The 19940-nt window shown below is 48.3% G+C and overlaps 1 protein-coding gene across 4 annotated transcripts in view; it reads right to left on the bottom strand.

The window, feature by feature from the left end:
- Positions 1 to 19940, bottom strand: part of atp9b (ATPase phospholipid transporting 9B) — a 64415-nt gene that overhangs the window by 7809 nt on the left and 36666 nt on the right. For all 4 annotated transcript variants that reach the window (XM_048992517.1, XM_048992519.1, XM_048992518.1 and 1 more), the window contains exons 14-28: positions 17589 to 17701; positions 15943 to 16176; positions 10483 to 10644; positions 9835 to 9927; positions 8067 to 8150; positions 7801 to 7971; positions 7380 to 7478; positions 6443 to 6532; positions 5793 to 5937; positions 5371 to 5435; positions 4218 to 4373; positions 3668 to 3732; positions 3459 to 3567; positions 3316 to 3373; positions 2497 to 2700 (exon numbers count right to left, since the gene is read on the bottom strand). In XM_048992517.1, the coding sequence (XP_048848474.1) occupies positions 2497 to 2700; positions 3316 to 3373; positions 3459 to 3567; positions 3668 to 3732; positions 4218 to 4373; positions 5371 to 5435; positions 5793 to 5937; positions 6443 to 6532; positions 7380 to 7478; positions 7801 to 7971; positions 8067 to 8150; positions 9835 to 9927; positions 10483 to 10644; positions 15943 to 16176; positions 17589 to 17701 (1848 nt within the window). The remainder of the gene's footprint in view (positions 1 to 2496; positions 2701 to 3315; positions 3374 to 3458; positions 3568 to 3667; positions 3733 to 4217; positions 4374 to 5370; positions 5436 to 5792; positions 5938 to 6442; positions 6533 to 7379; positions 7479 to 7800; positions 7972 to 8066; positions 8151 to 9834; positions 9928 to 10482; positions 10645 to 15942; positions 16177 to 17588; positions 17702 to 19940) is intronic.

Raw genomic sequence — 19940 nt, 5'->3', positions numbered from 1 at the left:
GTGTAACAGGTGTGGGAAAGTCTCATAAACGAAGAGTGAGAGTTTGTAACAGGTGTGGGCAAGTCTCATAAGCAAAGAGTGAGAGTTTGTAACAGGTGTGGGAAAGTCTCATAAACGAAGAGTGAGAGTTTGTAACAGGTGTGGGCAAGTCTCATAAGCAAAGAGTGAGAGTTTGTAACAGGTGTGGGAAAGTCTCATAAGTGAAGAGTGAGAGTTTGTAACAGGTGTGGGCAAGTCTCATAAGCGAAGAGTGAGAGTTTGTAACAGGTGTGGGAAAGTCTCATAAGCGAAGAGTGAGAGTTTGTAACAGGTGTGGGCAAGTCTCATAAGCGAAGAGTGAGAGTTTGTAACAGGTGTGGGCAAGTCTCATAAGCGAAGAGTGAGAGTTTGTAACAGGTGTGGGCAAGTCTCATAAGCGAAGAGTGAGAGTTTGTAACAGGTGTGGGCAAGTCTCATAAGCGAAGAGTGAGAGTGTGTAACAGGTGTGGGCAAGTCTCATAAGCGAAGAGTGAGAGTTTGTAACAGGTGTGGGCAAGTCTCATAAGCAAAGAGTGAGAGTTTGTAACAGGTGTGGGAAAGTCTCATAAGCGAAGAGTGAGAGTTTGTAACAGGTGTGGGAAAGTCTCATAAGCGAAGAGTGAGAGTTTGTAACAGGTGTGGGAAAGTCTCATAAGCGAAGAGTGAGAGTTTGTAACAGGTGTGGGAAAGTCTCATAAGCGAAGAGTGAGAGTTTGTAACAGGTGTGGGCAAGTCTCATAAGCGAAGAGTGAGAGTTTGTAACAGGTGTGGGCAAGTCTCATAAGCGAAGAGTGAGAGTTTGTAACAGGTGTGGGCAAGTCTCATAAGCAAAGAGTGAGAGTTTGTAACAGGTGTGGGCAAGTCTCATAAGCAAAGAGTGAGAGTTTGTAACAGGTGTGGGAAAGTCTCATAAGCGAAGAGTGAGAGTTTGTAACAGGTGTGGGAAAGTCTCATAAGCGAAGAGTGAGAGTTTGTAACAGGTGTGGGAAAGTCTCATAAGCGAAGAGTGAGAGTTTGTAACAGGTGTGGGCAAGTCTCATAAGCAAAGAGTGAGAGTGTGTAACAGGTGTGGGAAAGTCTCATAAACGAAGAGTGAGAGTTTGTAACAGGTGTGGGAAAGTCTCATAAGCGAAGAGTGAGAGTTTGTAACAGGTGTGGGCAAGTCTCATAAGCAAAGAGTGAGAGTTTGTAACAGGTGTGGGAAAGTCTCATAAGCGAAGAGTGAGAGTTTGTAACAGGTGTGGGCAAGTCTCATAAGCAAAGAGTGAGAGTTTGTAACAGGTGTGGGCAAGTCTCATAAACGAAGAGTGAGAGTTTGTAACAGGTGTGGGAAAGTCTCATAAGCGAAGAGTGAGAGTTTGTAACAGGTGTGGGCAAGTCTCATAAGCAAAGAGTGAGAGTTTGTAACAGGTGTGGGAAAGTCTCATAAGCGAAGAGTGAGAGTTTGTAACAGGTGTGGGCAAGTCTCATAAGCGAAGAGTGAGAGTTTGTAACAGGTGTGGGCAAGTCTCATAAGCAAAGAGTGAGAGTTTGTAACAGGTGTGGGCAAGTCTCATAAGCGAAGAGTGAGAGTGTGTAACAGGTGTGGGCAAGTCTCATAAGCGAAGAGTGAGAGTTTGTAACAGGTGTGGGCAAGTCTCATAAGCGAAGAGTGAGAGTGTGTAACAGGTGTGGGAAAGTCTCATAAGCGAAGAGTGAGAGTTTGTAACAGGTGTGGGAAAGTCTCATAAGCGAAGAGTGAGAGTTTGTAACAGGTGTGGGCAAGTCTCATAAACGAAGAGTGAGAGTTTGTAACAGGTGTGGGAAAGTCTCATAAGCGAAGAGTGAGAGTTTGTAAGGTGTGGGAAAGTCTCATAAGCGAAGAGTGAGAGTTTGTAAGGTGTGGGAAAGTCTCATAAGCAAAGAGTGAGAGTGTGTAACAGGTGTGGGAAAGTCTCATAAGCGAAGAGTGAGAGTTTGTAACAGGTGTGGGAAAGTCTCATAAGCGAAGAGTGAGAGTTTGTAACAGGTGTGGGAAAGTCTCATAAACGAAGAGTGAGAGTTTGTAAGGTGTGGGAAAGCCACACAAAGGTAGAAGGTGAGACATGGCAGAAGGCAATATTTATGCTAGAATTTAGGCCACACACACACTCACATAGCTGTATTTGTGAAATCTTTTCACTGACTCATTTTATTATAATTAAAACCTCAGGAGTTAAATAAAAATAAAAATGAACATGTTGTATGGCCATACCAAACCACACAAAATGCATACTGTATTCAGACTGTTAAAACTGGCTGATGATCAGTTATAAAATTATAGACAAAGTTATATTAATTGTTAAAGTCTTATCTGTATAAAAAACATGCAAGGTGACTAATGAAGGTTATCTGAAAGGCTGTACAGCACCGCCTAGTGGACACCCTGCTAACCACCCTGATCAAACAACTATACAGGGATCTCTGTCAACAGGAGGACTGGCAGCAGAGGGCGCTCACCGAAATACTCATTCAGGAAAGCGAGGGAGGCCAAATAGCAGCCGAGACTGACGGCCTCGGCCACTACCATGAGCCAGTGCCAGGTCCGGATGGTGAGGGCCACCATGAGCAGCTCGGTGAGGATGAGTGCCGTGAAGGAGATGGCCACCACATGCACAAACTCCGACTCGAAGAGCAGCAGTGCCCCATACATCAGGATGCCCCCTGTGGCAGTCGGAGAGTAGTGTGCTTTAGTGTATAGAATTACGTACGAAATACGCAATATCATTGCGTTTACCTGTACTTTTTTACCGTTAAACAACAACAGTTTATACGACGGTGTTCGGACTCAGCAAACAGTACTGCCTGTTACTTGATGAGCGCCAGGATTAACACTACACGCTGCTGAAGAGACAGATGTACAGGGAATGCTGGGTAAATAGGCACAGAGCAGAAACACTCAAACACTCAAGACCTGCACCCCCAGCACTAAACTGAGCCCTCTGTAGGCATGCATGTCAGTCCTGCAGAAAATATACTTTACACCTTCATTGAGTGTTTTAGTGTTGTAATTTAATTAAAAAAGGATGAATGCTGCTGTAAATATAGGCACTGGGTGGCACAGTGGTTAAAAATGCGTGTAACCTTAATGTTACAAATGTATAGTACACATAAGAGCGCTATTTAAATTTGGTCCACGCAATGTAATATATACATAACCCCCCCCCCCCCCCCCCACACACACACACACACACACACACACACACACACACACACACACACACACACACACACACACAGAACTGCAAAGATGGATAAATGATGGAATGAATCTCTCACCTTGGTAGACACTTATTAAGACCCAAATAAGGAACGTCTTAAAGGACAAGGAGCGCCCCTGAAACGAAGGAGACAGTGTCATGTGGGGCTCAGTGTCATGCGGGGGGGGCGGGAGGGGGGGGTCAGAGCTGTCCTGGCCACACCTTGGTGAGGTCCTTGTAGAGCTCGGGGTAAAGCAGCGCCATGTCCGGCTTCACGTCCTGGTCCAGGACCAGGGAGAAGACAGGGAACATGGTGTAGATGGTGGCATACCTGGGCAGAGTGACAGAACAAGGGGGCTGAGCACAGAGGTAGCAGAGTAACTCCCCCATACAGATAAAAAGGGCAACACACGGTGGACACTGAGACATACCCCACCATGAGGAAACCCTGGTATAGGGGCACCGACGCGAAGTAGAAAATGGAGGAAAACACAGCCTGAAACGAGAGATATGGCAAACAATTATCTGGAGCAGAAGAGTACCCAGGTGACCAGGCCTAGCCCAGGTTCAGCTCTCACACCCGCCTGGTACAGGTGACCAGAACCAGCCCCGGTTTAACTCTCACACCTGCCTGGTACAGGTGACCAGAGCCAGCCAAGATTTAACTCTCACACCAGCCTGGTACAGGTGACCAGAACCAGCCCAGGTTCAGCTCTTACACCTGCCTGGTACAGGTGACCAGAGCCAGCCAAGGTTTAACTCTTACACCTGCCTGGTACAGGTGACCAGAGCCAGCCAAGATTTAACTCTCACACCAGCCTGGTACAGGTGACCAGAACCAGCCCAGGTTCAGCTCTTACACCAGCCTGGTACAGGTGACCAGAGCCAGCCCAGGTTCAGCTCTCACACCTGCCTGGTACAGGTGACCAGAGCCAGCCAAGGTTTAACTCTCACACCTGCCTGGTCCCCATCTCCACTAACCTGCATTGTGGAGATGATAAGGCCCCTGTGCATGACGAACTGGCCCAGGGCGGCCGAACGCTTGTAGCTGTTCCGGCCGTGGACCATGAGGAGTCGGCCGATGTGCTTGAACTGCGTGATGGAGAAGTCGGCAGCCAGGGAGGCCTGCTTGCCCTCCTGTGTGAAGAGGGGAGACCGTGTGAGATGGGGTGAGTTGGCACGGGCGTATGGCGGACTGCATACACACACGGAACTGCGAGGGGATTCCGGGGCACCCCAAAGCCCCTGAGATAGACTGAACTGGCCAGGAGAAGGGTGATTTATACACACACACTTCCGATAACAGTCTTAAATTATTTTCATTCTTCATAGAGAAAAATGCAGATGATTCCCAGGTTACGATATTTCGACTTTACAAAGGGTAAATGATTTTAACTTTCAGTACATTATCCAATAAATTACATGAGATGTTCAAATTTTATAAATTAGGTTTGTGTTAATGACTTTGCCCAGCTGTAGGCTAATGCCAGTGTACTGAGCATATTTAACATAGGCTAGCTTAGGCTATGATGTCAGGTTAGGTTAAGTGTACTCTATTGAAATGCATTTTTGCCTTATGATAGCTTTGTCAGAATGTAACCCCATCGTATCCCGGGAAGAGGCTGTAATCTAAAATGATTTCTTGTGGTGTGAATGGTATGGATATTCTCCTGTCCTCCCAAGGGAAGACTCTCATCCCCTTTTCGGATGGGAGAGTCCTGGTTCTGACCCACTTGCAGGCTGTTTGTAATATACAGCAGACCTGCCGGGAACCGCACAGTTATCTGTGATTCATGTGCAAATGCGGAGGACTGTGAGGATGGTTATTAATGCGTGTAATTATCCCGCTGGGGGCCGCCCTTTGGTAACTGCTGGAGGAGACGAGCCTGTCGCACGCTGAAAGTGCATCATTAACACTCGCTGTGTCAGCCGCAGGCTGGGCTCCATGAAGCAGCGCAAAGCGGTAATGAGGGGGCACATCCGTCAACACCCGATCGGCCCAGTAGGAGGCGCCCTCCTGACAGATAAGTACACGTATCATGGGCTCAGCCCTCGTGGGATATACTTAGGGAGCATTTGAAGGGAATGACGTGGGCCTTACTGCCCCCCCCCCCCCCCCCCCCCGTTTCTTTACCTTGCCCTCGATGCCAATGCCACAGTCAGCTGCCTGGATCATGCTGACATCATTGCCTCCATCACCTGAGCAACAGAGAAGATGGTGTGGGGGGGGGGGGCGTGAGGTGTGAGATGAGCGCCACCTTGTGGCTGTCCCCCAAAGCACCAAAAGGCCCCCAGCGTAACCTGCGGCTGCATTTGAAGTCACACACATACAAAAAAAAATAAACAGTACAAGGACAAGGAGGAAATTCTGGGATTCCTCTGACTGACGACGTCATTCCTCATCATTTAGCTCCACCAGCTGTGACTGACCACTGTCACATGGATTTTGAGCTAAATGAATGGAGATCAGCTGAGAAGCACTTGGCTCAGAGCTGCCACAGACTGCCGCAGGAAGTGGGCGGCTCCTTGGCTTCCTCACCCCACCCCAGAACTCACCGATGGCACAAGTGCGATTCTCCGTGTTCTGCTGCAGCAGTGTGACAATCTGCGCCTTCTGCGTGGGCGAGCAGCGGCAGCACACCACAGCGGGGCACTGGCACGCCAGCTCCACAAACTCATGCTCGTAGTAACGCAGACACACCTAAGGGGCGGGGCATCAGCCAATCGGCATCGATCCCAGGACAATGGCAGCCAATCAAACAGAATACGTATACTCAGTGTATACATGGCAACATTTCCCAAAGCACCCCCCGAAAAGCTGCGTTTTTAAACCTCTTTCGATATTTATTGCTGAAGTTATTTAATATAATTAAAACTAACAGGAGAAACATTCCATGGTTAGAACATGAAGCTTTGCTGTGCATAACCACAGAGGGTTAAACGACAACACAAAAAAAAAATTGCTAAAAGAGAAATTAAGTGCTTAATTATACCCATCAGGAAACCCTAACCCTAAAATAAAGCTGCTTAATCCGCTCTCCATTATCCTTTTCACCAGACCGATTTATTTACCGTCTGCTACGTTTCACCAGAGTGACTTATGATAGCGACCGAACGAAACACCAAAGCGGCTTCGAAGTCATACTGATACTGCAGGCCAACAGCAGCACCTGAGCGCCCCCTGCCTGCCCGCCCGCTCATCGCACCTCCAGGGAGTCTCCGGAGATGACCAGGGCGCAGTCGTGCTTCCTCCTGAAGGCGTTCAACTCCAGGTGGGCCTCCCCTCGGCTGGTGACCTGGGGCAGGGAGAACCCGGCATCAGCGAGCCCCTTAAAAAAAGTGCACAGGGGTCACGTATTCTCACACACATGGATCGATGCGACCATTTTCTGTTTCTCCTCCTTCTCAGGTGCATTTATGGGCTCTAAGATTCCATCCCCGCAGTTGCCTCTAAGGGTGGAGATACATTTTGAGCAATACTGCCAGGTAATGTTGCTGACCAGTGCTGCTTAGGGGCAACAAACTTTTTGGCATCACCCAGGTCCGGATGAGTTGCCCGGCAATATTGGCAAACTTCAGTGTGATTGGAACCTTCTGGCTGGGAGCGAACTGGTGATGAAATTTTCCTGCAGTTCAGTGAATACGCACACAAAAGCCACCTGAGAGATGCAGACACCTGACATTGCAGTGTCACTCTGCAGAATGTGGGGGGGCGTCCTCCACACTGGAGGACAGAATGGCGGACCACGTGCCGTTCACATTTCACTGCACCGGCCAGCGTGTGACTCACTGCTGCATAGGTTACGCACAGCGTAATTAATACACGCACAGCTCAAACATTTACACACGCGCACGTATAAAGCCTATGTAGCTGGATACACCAGAGTGCAGTTCAGCGCAGTGTGAAGGAGACACAGAAACAGGTCCCACGGCAGCAGGTCAGCACGCGACAGGCAGAACTGCAGGAGAGCAGAGCAAAATGAGTGATCTGATGTCCACACAAACATGGCTGACGCGGACACCTTAAACGATGGTGCTCATTTCCAGACATGCTGGAAACTGTCACTGTCATATCTGACTTGATGATGCGCGCAGGCAGGATGGGGACGAACTGCTGCGTGTGGGTATAGCGGTTATACATACAGGCTTAAAGACGTGGATGTTCTGGCTGCGGGAGACCAGGTGCGAGCTTTTTGCGATGCAGGTCGCCGTTTCCAGTTTGTCCCCAGTTAGCATCCATATCTGAGGTGAAAGGAAAGAAAATAAAATAAATAAGGCAGACAGAATGAGCATAGCTGCGCATGAGGGGAGATCTGTAGACAACCCAAACATAAACCCCACTGTGGGATGGAAGGCTGTACAAAAAGCTTTCATATCAGAGGTCATTCACCCTAACCGTACTTATCCAGTACTCTGGATAATAATTACTCGTATTCCTTACTAATCCACGCAAATGAAAATGAACAATGCAGTTTGACAGCATGAGTGAGTGTTAGTGGGAATTAGAGAGTTAGAGAATGTCAGTGGGTGGGGCCAAGTATCAGGGGGCGTGGCCAGCACGGACCTTAATGCCTGCGTTCCTCAGCATCTCCAGGGTGGGCCGGACGTCGGCCTGCAGCTGGTCCTCCACGCCGGTCAGGCACAGCAGCTCCATTTCCCTCTCTAGGCTTTCCACCACGGCCGCCACCTTCAAACCCCGGTCGTGGATGCTCAGCTTGGCCTGGTTGTACCGGTTCTGGAGGGATAGAGAGAGGGGGAGGCGTGGGAACAGGCCAGGGATACGGCAGCGGAAAGGAAGGAGGGGGGGGAGAGGTCCAGTGCGGGCCGCACCTCAAAATCCTGGTACTGCTCGTCTGACAGGGACTTCTTGGCCACCACCAGAGTGCGGAGTCCTTCTCTGGCCATGTTCCCACACTGGGGGGGGGGGGGGGGGGGCGGAGAAAACATGTGTTAGGGGAAGAAAAAAAAAAAACTGTGTGTGTGTTTGTAATTACATTGTGGGGACCAGATTTCTCCATAGTGTGATAAAAACCCTTAACCATGTGGGGACCTTCCTGGAGAAACTCAGTTTTATAAAGAAAATCTGTGACTGCAATTAGAGATTCTAAAAATGCCAGGAGTCCTTGTTTTGTTACTCATGGTTAAGGTCAGGGCTGGGTGGGGGTTAAAGTTATCATTGTTGGGATTAGGGGTTTTCCCATAGACATGAATGGAAAGTCACAAAGATATAATTAAAAACCTGTGTGTATGCACTTGAGTGTGTGGGGGGGGGGGGGGGGTTTGGGTAGGGACACTGGCAGGGAAATGAATCCCAAACAATCCCTGTTTTTGCCAGTTTGCAGGGATGGGCAGGCTAATCCCTGTCTTCCTATAAATCAGATAAATGTGTGAGGACCTTCATCTGCACAAACAAGCGGCCTTCACATCAGCCCCTGACCACTCCACCTACAGCACGTGCTCCAGAAATAGGGCAGCAACCCAAACACACTTCCTCCCTGAAGGACAGGTTTACCCCGGCGATACGATCTGAGGAACAAATGCTGTCATCTACTGCAGTAAAACGGAACACAGCTAAGGGCTTTAAAAAAGCGGGTTTTTCCACACACAACGGCGCCATAAATTATCCCAAAAAACGACAGCTATAAATCACCCAGAAGAAATGTATGACCTACGCAGTGAGCGCTGCCCATTCAGAGAGACACTTAACTGCCGCCTCTAGGAGTGAAATGGTGCTGTGTACTGAGACAGGGATCGATGAGGAGACTGGGCCGGGGGCACACACTGGGCACACGGATAAACAGGGGAACGGACAAGGAAAGGAAGGAGCGACGAGAAAGAGGCTCGAGGATGCAGCCCCCGGGCCCTGGGATGCCAGGACATCGCGACGGGCTGCAGGAGGATCATAATTAGTGTCCCAAATAAGACTGATCCCCGGGTGACCATGTGACATGCCATGATGTCAGCGATGCTGTTAACTGTCAGCAATGGTGTTAACTGACATTATGACATGTCACATGATCAGCCTTATTTGGGACACTAATTAAAATAAATCGCCCCACGGCACTTACTGACTCCCAAATAATGCCAATACAATGATAAGCATACATACACAAAGCCCCTAAGTGTTTTATACACTGCTATATTTAATATTTTGAAAAAATAAAAGTAAAAGCACATATATATACACACACACTGACTACACTGTATGTGAATATATATCTGAATATATATGTCTCTTAATAGATATGCATATATATTAAACATAGAGAGTTGTGTTCATATGTCTATATCATTGATGACATTATGAATACGTACATAGATATTGTAAATCCTATGTGTTTTCCAATTGGGATTCTCTCAGCACTCTGAGAAGGTAATCATTTTAAGACATAAATCATAATGTATTCATTAGCATGGCCTTTGCATCATTTATAAAACAATGTTTTGGGGTGCCTTGTAATTAAGTTAAAAGCATTTTAAAAGGATATTTGATAGTAAGGAGTCACTGCAGTGAACGCTACTGTAGGTCATGTGTCCGTATGGGTGTGGCTAACGGGGCCCCGAGCTGCAGGGGCCAACGGCGGGCCAGCCGGCCTACCTCCTCCTCCAGCCAATCGTTGTACTGCACGATGCTTGCCATGGCGACGTCAGCCCCCTTCATGTAGAAAGTGATGTCACCCGTGGCCTCCTCCTGAAAAGGACAGTCATCGGGGTGAGGCTAGATCAGGAACCGGGCATGACATACAGCAAAGCTGCGAGGGGGGGCTACTCTAAAGCTAATGCAGGCCGGTTAACATAAAATTAACAGATAAATTGAACCTATGTTTAAGGTAAGATAACTTTAATTTTATTCCTTCCGAGGGAAATTGCTGTGCAGGATTAAACAGCAGAGCGTGAAAATATCCAAAATAAAGCAAACAAAAATAAAGGATACAGCCTTGTAATACTGGCTCTTGCAGACTACAAGATAAAAACAGCAACAGTAGCAAATTTAATTGTTATTTTAAAATAGCGATTTCCCAATCTGGTCCTCGGGGACTCCCAGGCAGGTAAGGAGCTGTGAGGGAGCAAAAATGTGAACTGTCTGGCAGGAAGCAAAAATGTGGATCATCTGGGGTTCCCCGAGGACTGGGTTGGGAAACACTGATAAAAGTATGTGTTTTTAAGTGTGTCACAACCAGCCTCCGGCGTCTCCCAGTGAGCTGCCTCGATTCTGATTAAACACACGCTTAAACGTCAGCCTCACTCGAACAATGATGCCCATTCTCTTGCTCTCCGACGTGAAGGGGAATATCTGCAGGATGTGAAAGGTCAGGATGTGTCCGCCAGGAGTCTTCAGCTGCATGGAGGTCAAGTCCCTGCTCACCAGCGTCAGGCCCACGCTCTCCGTCCAGTGCACCAGGGCCACCTGAGGAGCAGCAAGGGTCAGGGGTCACGCAGGTCGGAGGTCACCGTCCATGACACGCATGCTCTCTAATCTCTCAAACAAACCGATTCTTGATACATGAAAGTACAGGATGCGAGCCGTGAAATCAGCCCTCCTCCGCAAGACAGTTATGAGAGTAACTAAAGGAGAAAGGCTGAGCCCCTGGGAGATGCATAACGTAAAGGGAACAAAGACTAAAATGCAAAAAAATTAAGCAACATATTTGTCAAACACTTCTGTTCCTATCAGGGAAAAGAGAAGGACATTCATAGAGCAAAGCCATAAAACGATAAACAGTTATCATACAGAGAGAGACACGTCTGCCCATAAACAGCCTAGTTTAAAGTCAGAGGGGAAAAACTCCCTTCAACACACTGATTGTGTAGCTGAGGGAATGTCGGCTGTCTGTCAGCAGTAGCGGCAACCGGTGAACATCGCAGGAAGCTGCCAGAGCGTGGCCCCAAAATGAGACTTTAATCAACATGCTCTCCACCGTTCTGCTTAAAGCGTCTCGGCGCATACGTTTTACTGACAGGCAAGGCAGAATGACTCTCAGACCAAAACATATATGAGAAAAATGCAGTCTCGAGCTATTAAAATAATGAGTCCATTAAAAACACAAAGCATGTCGTTCCCAGACGTACAGCTGGGGGGTGGATGCTGCGCGTGCAACGCACGCTGATCTTTCACGCACATGTGTGACTGCGTCCGCCATCAGATAAAGACAGCACCGGCCTAAAACCCCCAGCCTCTCGGACGTGCCGGCGAAGGGCACGAGGTTAAACGGGAAATCACAAATTACAGTAATGTCGCCATTAATATCCTTAAGATGCAAGATTAGTTCAATATGTACATTTGGATAATGTTTTTGCCCCATAATCTATTTAAACATGGCAATTCACTTGCGGTACTAATGTACTAAAACTAATTTATGGTCCATAATTAAAACTGAAAAGCATGCATTAAAGCTGCTCTCTACTTAACAGATCTTAACAAATGAGATTAGCATAACGAATGGGCCACTCGTCTCCGCCCATCAAGATGTGTGTTTTTTTTTTTTTTCCCGCTGATAGCGGGCAAACATGATGCGATTAATATTAAACCATTTTCTGCTATATAATTTAATAATGCTGTAATCCATGCTGAGACCAAATTAAAATGACATGAGACGGTTTGGTATTTATATACGCGTTCAGAGCCCTTAGGGCAATAATGGTAACTGGGGGGGTGGGTTCTGATAATATAATATAATAATTACCTTTATTGACGTTATTTAATTCGCCGGCAGCTAGTGGGTGATAAATATGACTGTTATGTCATCATACACACAACTGTGCCTTTATGCCACTCTATTGCACCTCCCCCCACCCCCCGCTCAATCTCTCCAAATTCAGCTGCAAATGAGTCAATACTCCAAAGGTTAACTTTCAAAACACACAGTGAAAGGCTGCTATTACATTCTGACCTGCAAATTGTATCCCGCCGTTAATATCCTGTAATTTAATTTTGCGGCCCTCTGTAGTTGGGACGTCAGTGCTGCTATATTTGGGGAGGCCTGTCTGCTTGTCATTAGATCACGCTCGGCTCTGCGGCCTGCCTGGTTCAGGGACTCGCCGAAGGTGAATGTGAATCCTGCAGACCGCGGAGACCGCGAGCCGCACTGCTGGAGCCCCAGTGCAGGACACTGACCTCTCTCAAAAGGCTCAGTGTTGAACATCAACTTAACGCAACAACTTTAAGACCCAGAGCGATGATATTCTACCCATAAAAGGACAGTCGATTCATCTATTAATCTATTTCAGAAATAAAAACTGACACTGTCAACATAGCTAATGTTTCACTTGATGTAACTGGCAACAATAACAGTCATAATAATTTGTCTTTATTAAATCACAAAAATCACGAGGGGAAAAAAAAAACATTCATTCCTTTACTAAGAATTCAGTGGCACTATTAGCTTCGCCGCAGTTCAAACTTAATGAGCAAAGTGCAACTCAAAGGTTTCAAAAGAAAAACACTCACAGACGCATATCAGCCGCAGAAACAGGTGCTCAAAGGCCTAATGACAAACACCTGGACCGGGACACCTGCGAGGCACAGCCGGACAGAATGATTATCCGGGGCGGGATTGTTCTGGCCCGAATCAAAGAAAAAGAAGGCGGCGATCCATGCTAAGATAGCGCAGATGCTATCGCTGTTACTGTAACTCGGCACTGAGATCAGTGCGATCACGGTGCTCGCGGCATACCAAAGGATACCAGAACGAGGTTGGAAACAACCCGTGACAAGCGTGCAGGGCATTCCTGAGCTTATTATGTGCAATTTTCAAGTACGATAATGAAAGGAGCCACGGTACGCGGAGCCCAGCGCCCCATATATGGCTGGGACGAAAAATAAACCCCTCTCTTGGCGTCCATCTTGGACTGATAAGGCCCGAAATAGTAACGGAGCGGCCGCTTTGAAGGTGATGCCGGCCTACTGGAGATACGTCCCACTTTACATTCCTTATGAAAGGCAATCCAGCCTGCAGCTCGTAAATTCTTCCGGTGAGACCTTATTGTATTCTCGTGAAGAACGAGTCTAGCAGAAAAGTCTCCGCTGGCATAAACTCGATCTTTTTTTTTACAGGACGACGTATCATCAGTTACATACATCACGAGGCTGAACTTTTAGCCCCTGCAAGATGGCATGAAATGTCCCCTAAAACAAAAAAGCATAATTACACAGGAAAACGCTTGTCAATTTTAAGGATAATCTATGGGTTATTTATCCCGCTCGAGTCTGCGAGGTCACGGTCTCTGACGGTTTATGTCACTGATTATAATGCGCTCTTCAGAAATACATCGACAGTTGTGGCAAGATTAGTGGACCTGAGCAAGCATTCGCCCGCACATTCGTCAAACAGCCAAACACACATACAGCACCGGTCCTGAAAGGTGGCGGATCGTTCTGGTCAGGCTCGCTGCTGACTGAGATGGAGTGATGAAGAGGCAGACAACAGGATCTTTATGCCCCATAAAGATCAGAACACACAGTCAGAAGCCCAAGCTGGGTTTAATAGTACAGCTTTTTTTTTTTTTTTTCGTGACAGGCATAGATCACTGAGGCTTGGTCAGACAAAATGAACCATAAGAGAAACTTTGCGAGCTGGACACCCTATGATGTCATCCTCAACTCCTGTCTTCAAAACACAGGGCCTGCTGATACTGCCGGTGATGTCACGGCAAGGTGAGAGGGCCTTGTTACAACATGGAGAAAAGAAATAGTTAGCTCATGATACCCTGCAGTCATTAGAGGCTGTGGCCAAGAGCCCCCTCCCCCCCAAACACCCCCCCCCCCAGAGGGCTAGAGGTCTCGAGAAACACCTTGTTTACGGCAGAGTTGATTGGTTAGTTCACGACCCCTGAACGCGAGGCACCCTCCGTTTACGATCCCTCATTACATTAGGCTCACCGGTATTCTTCGGGGGGGGGGGGGGGGGCATGCTTTTGTTGGTCAGTACCTTTTTGCCCTTTCCGTCACCAAGGGGGCTGTTGCTTCGGGCTGGACGGAGGTACTGATGCTGCCTTAGCCTGAAACGCCACCCTCAACCCCCCGCCCCCCCCCCGCCCCCCCCCCCCCCCCCCGGCCCATGGCGCCCCTCCCAGGCTCTCAGAGAAAATTAAATATTGATCTGTGCCCAGAAACAATGAGGGAGATAAAGATGAGTATTAAAAGAAATAAATAAATATACACATCACCAGGGGAGCGGGCAGCTAATTCCGGTGGGGGTGGGAGGGGCCCGGAATTCTGTGACCGCTTCTGCTCAGGCCTCCGCGCCCTGAATGGAGCTGCGAGGAGCAGGCGAATAAATAACAGGAAGCAAATTCAATCAGGGCGCCCCCCCCCCCCCCCCCCGCCGGTGCGGGCACCGCATGCACACTGAGAGCATTTAATGTGAACTCAAATGGGGGGGCACACACCGCGATTCAGAAAAAGCAGCAGCCCACAAAACAATTAATAACAATACAGGCAGAAAATGCTACAACAGCCAACGCCGGCCCCGGAATGTTGAGCCCCGTTTTTTTTAAGCTGTGACATGACAGAGTGCTGGCATTTTATCTGCCTTTCAAGCCCTTGTGGGGGGGGGGGGGATGGTTAATAACACCATCAAGGGCCATTTATTGTAATCACAAAAATCTGGCTGCGGCTGAATCTGTGCTTCACATGTTGTATCTTACATGCTCTTTCATGTCATGCATATATACGGTGTGTTATGCGAAGTGTAGGTCTGCGACAATTTCTATACTGATATGAGCCGTCCCGACTGAACGCAACAAACAAAACAAAAAACAAAAAAACACAGGTGACCTACAAACGCTGCTCTGTATCAGGGGGACTGATGTAACCAGCACAGGAAAGACCGGCTCACCATCAGAATGCAAACAGGCAGCAGGCATCGCAGAATCACAAGCAGAACTGGCGAGTGGCAGAAACTTAAGCAAAACTAGTCTGAAAGGTGAGTAAAACATTTTCACGTTACACAATTTTCGCTAAATGTTAGCGAAGTGTTTTTATTTGTTCTTTTAAAAAAAAAAAATGGAATCTTTAAAGGGCGATAAGATTCACCACTTCGCAGGAACGCAGGAAGCTTCCGTATTCCAATAACAATATACTAATAACAAATGACGACAGGCAGCTTCCGCCACGATGACCCTTACTGACCCGCCCATATCTGTGGATATTTATGGTTCGCTTCCCCCGATAACACACAGCTTACGTTGGCTGCTCCAAGGGCTGTAAATCTGGAGAGGGACTGTAAACACGGGGATCGCTACTCACCCACCAGTGAGAATGATACAGTTTCATGATGACACACCTGCACATGGCTCACTAACGGAGAGGCACCCCACACTGTATGTCTCACACGGGTTTGTGTGGTGAAACAGATCTATTCTTATATACATTTAAATATTATTTGTGGTGTGTTGGCGCCTGCCCAGGGTTGGTTCCCGCCTGCGCCCGTTGTTCCCGGGATTAGGCTCCAGGCCCCCCGCGACCCCAGTGGGGATTAAGCGGTTACGATAATGCCTGGATTTAAATATATCGCAATTAGTAATGAAACCACAGCTTTTTAAGTAACGTATATAAGGAACTGAATAAAACCAGTTAGAATAAGCTGTACATCAACCGTGTCACATGTCCTTGCAGTGGTTTAACTCCCCTTTCTCCCCGGTGTAACACCACGGTAAATTAAAAGAGTGAGTGAGTGAGAGAAGGAGAGCGAGCGCGTCTGCTGACCTCGTCGGGGCTGGAGGCCTGGTAGGTGCGGTTCTCGTCGCTGAAGTCCTGGTCGGCTTCCACGGACTCGGTCTCCCCGGAGTGTGACTCGTACACGGGCGTGACGTTGTGGCACAGGGCGATGGCCTTGACGGCCTCGTGGATGCGGCTGCTGACGCTCTTGCGCACCTTCGGCGGGGCTGGCTGCGGCTTGCGGGAGGGTGTGGAGCTGGTGCTGCTACCGTTGGAGCTGACCTGTGCGGGCAGGGGTGGGGCAGGGTCTGCTTATGAGCCACAGGGTCTACACAAGGGACCAGATGGTTGACATATGGGTCAAGGGGGCTATAGAGGGGCTATACAGTAGGGGGGCTATAGAGGGGCTACAGAAGGGGCCAGAGGGTCTACAGAAGGGACCAAAGGGTCTGCAGATAGGCCACAGGGTCTATAGGGGGCCCCACAGGGCCTACAGAGGAACCCCCAGGATCTATAGAGGGGCCCACTGGGTCTATAGAAGGGACCACAGGGTCAACAGAGGCCAGTGGAGTCATAGCCCCGGGCTAAAAGAATGTGCCCCATATGAGTCACCCTAAATGCTATTTTCAATTGTACTATTCAAACCATATATATATATGCATAAGTAAGGCATTAAACATACAGTAATATGTCAGTTTTGATAATAATTCACAAGCTGCATAAACATTATGCCATATTGCATTTCTTATATTAGTTACCACGTTTTTTCCGAGAACTATCACATTTACACAAGATAGAGATAGAAAAAAACCATCAAGTCTGTCATACAATAGATCAGGAGTGTCCCCCCCCCTCCCTCCCCCGCCCCTCCTCTCTCATGTCTCCCCCTTTCGACTCACTGCACCCATCAATTTCGCACGGCAGTGGGCTGGTTGGCACAACAGTGTCCCAGCTGTATTTGACACAATTTATCTGCTCTAGTGGAGCACATCATTTCTGATTAGTAACTGTCTAGCGTTAAAAAAGCCCCTTGAAGGTTAACATGTGAAATGACAAGCTTCCCCAGTCCGCGGGCCCCCTCCCGGAGCTCTCACCCCCGTGCCACGCTGCGGACGGCCCCCCCCTCGCAGCTGTCTCCCTCGGCCCCTGTAGGTGGGCGTCACCGGCCGAGCCACCAAACGCCAGACCCCGCCTCCCGCGGCTGGTGCGACACGTCCGCGTTCCGCGAGCGGCGCTACCATTACCGTGTCAAATAAATTAAGCCAATTTGCTTTTCTGAATTATGTTATGTTTATCGATGTCTGTATAATTCAATTTTGCACAAATTCCATTAAGGATTATGCCCCCTGTCACAAAATGCGTTCAGGAGGTTAATATAATCAGGTTGTAATAGATTTACAGGGTGGATTACAGGGGACCTACAAGGCTATTGTCATCTTAATAATACTGAGGGATGCACCGCATATAAAGATCGATTGAGCTGATGGGCAGCCATCGAACTCTACTGAGAGACTGACTGCCCTTAACAGAGACAGCAGCTCAGATCCCAACTGAAATGAACTGCTCTCCTGACAGGCTGAGGCACAATCATTTTCTCGTCTTGTCCTCCCCTTTAGCTGCACGCGGTGGCGGACCTCGATGCAGGGCGGAGACCCGGGCTCATCCTTCCCTTCGGTCTTTTTGGTGCAGGTTACCTGGCCGTACGACTGTATGATGTGGCTCTGGATCTCGTCCATCGTGTCCGTGCCGTAGGATACAGTCCCCAAGTGGAGGCGTTTGAAAATCATCTCGTTCTGCGTCAGAGTGCCTGCAGGTTAGGGTTAGGGTTAGGGTTAGGATTTAGAATCACTCATGATCGCCCCCTCTCTTCTAATGAGCAGAAATCGGAACGCTTAAAGGTGACGTTACAATATGGCGTACATGTACGATGCTAAAATCACGTGTGTCGTGCCAGTTCAGAGCTGTATAAAAAGTGCAGCAGGAGCGAGCAGGCTTCCCCTTTAAGGCTGAGCTGAGCTCTCTGGGAGCAGGGCAGCGACCAGATGTTAAACACTGAGGCATTGAACGTGCTGCAGGAAAATGCGGATGGATATGGCGGGGAAGTGTCGCAGGATGCCCCAGCCCTGTGGTCTGGGTGGCCACACACGTGCCTCTTTGTTCGGGCGGTCGCACGGAGAGAGATGTACTCTGCTCCCTGATGCATCAGCTTCGCTAATCTTTTCCTAAGTGAGTCATGTATTTCCATCCGCATCCTATAAAGAAATGCTTCGCACGAAAGGGATGAGCGACCAACATCCTGGTAGAAAATCTTAACGTCTTCTGTCACATAAAAAAAAAACCTTTTCCCATAGTAAACAGGAAAGAAAAACAGACCCAGTTTGATGTTTACTAAACTTCAGTAAAAAGGCCAGATTGTAGCAGTCTGTTAAGTGCAGTCTGTACATGATGAATACGCGATCATAATGCCTTAATGACTATTCATTTCACAGTGCAAATACACCACTATAAACTACTGCATGCGAATCTACTCATGTAAATAAGTAAGGGCTTGTATGGTTTGTTAAGTCATCATACAACTGCCTGCAGTGTAAATACATCAGAGGCCCACACACACACACACACAAAAACTCAATCTCAGGAGGAATGTAAAAAAAAACAATTACATTATGTTTGTGTTATTCCTGGACATACAGCCACATGCATCCAGGGAGCTGTGAGAATCCAAAAGGCCCTTGTCATCATCGGCACACATTTCCTTCTGGGTTTCTTGCCACTTCAAGTAGAAAAGATAGCACATCCCCTTCCTGCAGCTTTGGTTTAGGTGACGAGCTGATTTGTAAGTATACTGGCGGGGGCGGCATGGTGGTGCAGTGGTTACAGTGGTTAGCACTGTTGCCTCACACCTCTGGGACCCGGGTTCGAGTCTCCGCCTGGGTCACATGTGTGTGGAGTTTGCATGTTCTCCCCATGTCGTTGTGGGGTTTCCTCCGGATACTCCGGTTTTCCCCCACAGTCCAACGACATGCTGAGGCTAACTGGACTTTCTAAATTGCCCATACGAGTGCATGTGTGTGTGAATGGTGTGTGAGTGTGTGCCCTGCGATGGGCTGGCCCCCCATCCTGGGTTGTTCCCTGCCTTGTGCCCATTGCTTCCAGGATAGGCTCTGGACCCCCCGCGACCCAGAAGGATAAGCGATTTGGAAAATGGATGGATGGATGGAAGTACACTGGCATTATATACACATTTATAAATACACAAGACTTTTTAGAACGTTACAACAACGTATGCTACAATTTACTAAAACGAAGGATTAGGCAGGTGTGTTCGTGTGAGACGTACGACCCAGTTGACCTGCCATTCTTACTCTGGGGACACCCCCGTAATGCCAGGGAGAGATCAGGGCAGGAGGCTGCAGCGAAACTTTCAAACTGCTCCCTCACACACCGGCCGCCGTTCGACGGCTGGAAATATCAACATCCTCGCAACAGATTGAAAGCGAATCAGACGCCCCTGTTTGCTTCAAGCACCATTTGTTAATTCGTCACGCAACGTCTCGCATTTCTGCTCAGTGTCAGAACGCACCGCGAGCGAGCAGGCAACAGATTTTATCTGTTATTCTATCAATCTTCTATTGTACGATGATTGCCTCGCATGCTGGTGCCCACCGGTGAGTCTCTATGGCAACACTGCTTCAAATCTTACTGGAAGTACCATCACCAATGAAACCTTATTAAGACGTTTAGCTTTCTCGCTCAACAGTAAGGAAACCGTAATGCAATTTATGAGATGATTTGTCTCAGATACTGTAGGGGCGGCAACGGGGAGTGCGCAGGATGTTTATTGACAAAACGCAAACCCATTTACCGTCAAGGGACAATGATGTTTCAGTTAGGGATTGGGCCCCAGCCACTGTGACTCAATTTCCTGACTCTCACCTAATGATTGTCTGTTAAAAATGCATCATACAGTATGTAGGCATCCCAGCTAACAGACAACATTCCCAAAAGTTATATGAAGGCCTTCTCAAAGTTTTTGAGAACTTCAG

This window comes from Brienomyrus brachyistius, chromosome 23 (genome assembly GCF_023856365.1).
Source record: "Brienomyrus brachyistius isolate T26 chromosome 23, BBRACH_0.4, whole genome shotgun sequence".
NCBI lineage: Eukaryota > Metazoa > Chordata > Actinopteri > Osteoglossiformes > Mormyridae > Brienomyrus > Brienomyrus brachyistius.
The sequence above is the reverse complement of the archived record's forward strand: the minus strand, read 5'-3'. Positions and strand labels throughout refer to the sequence as shown.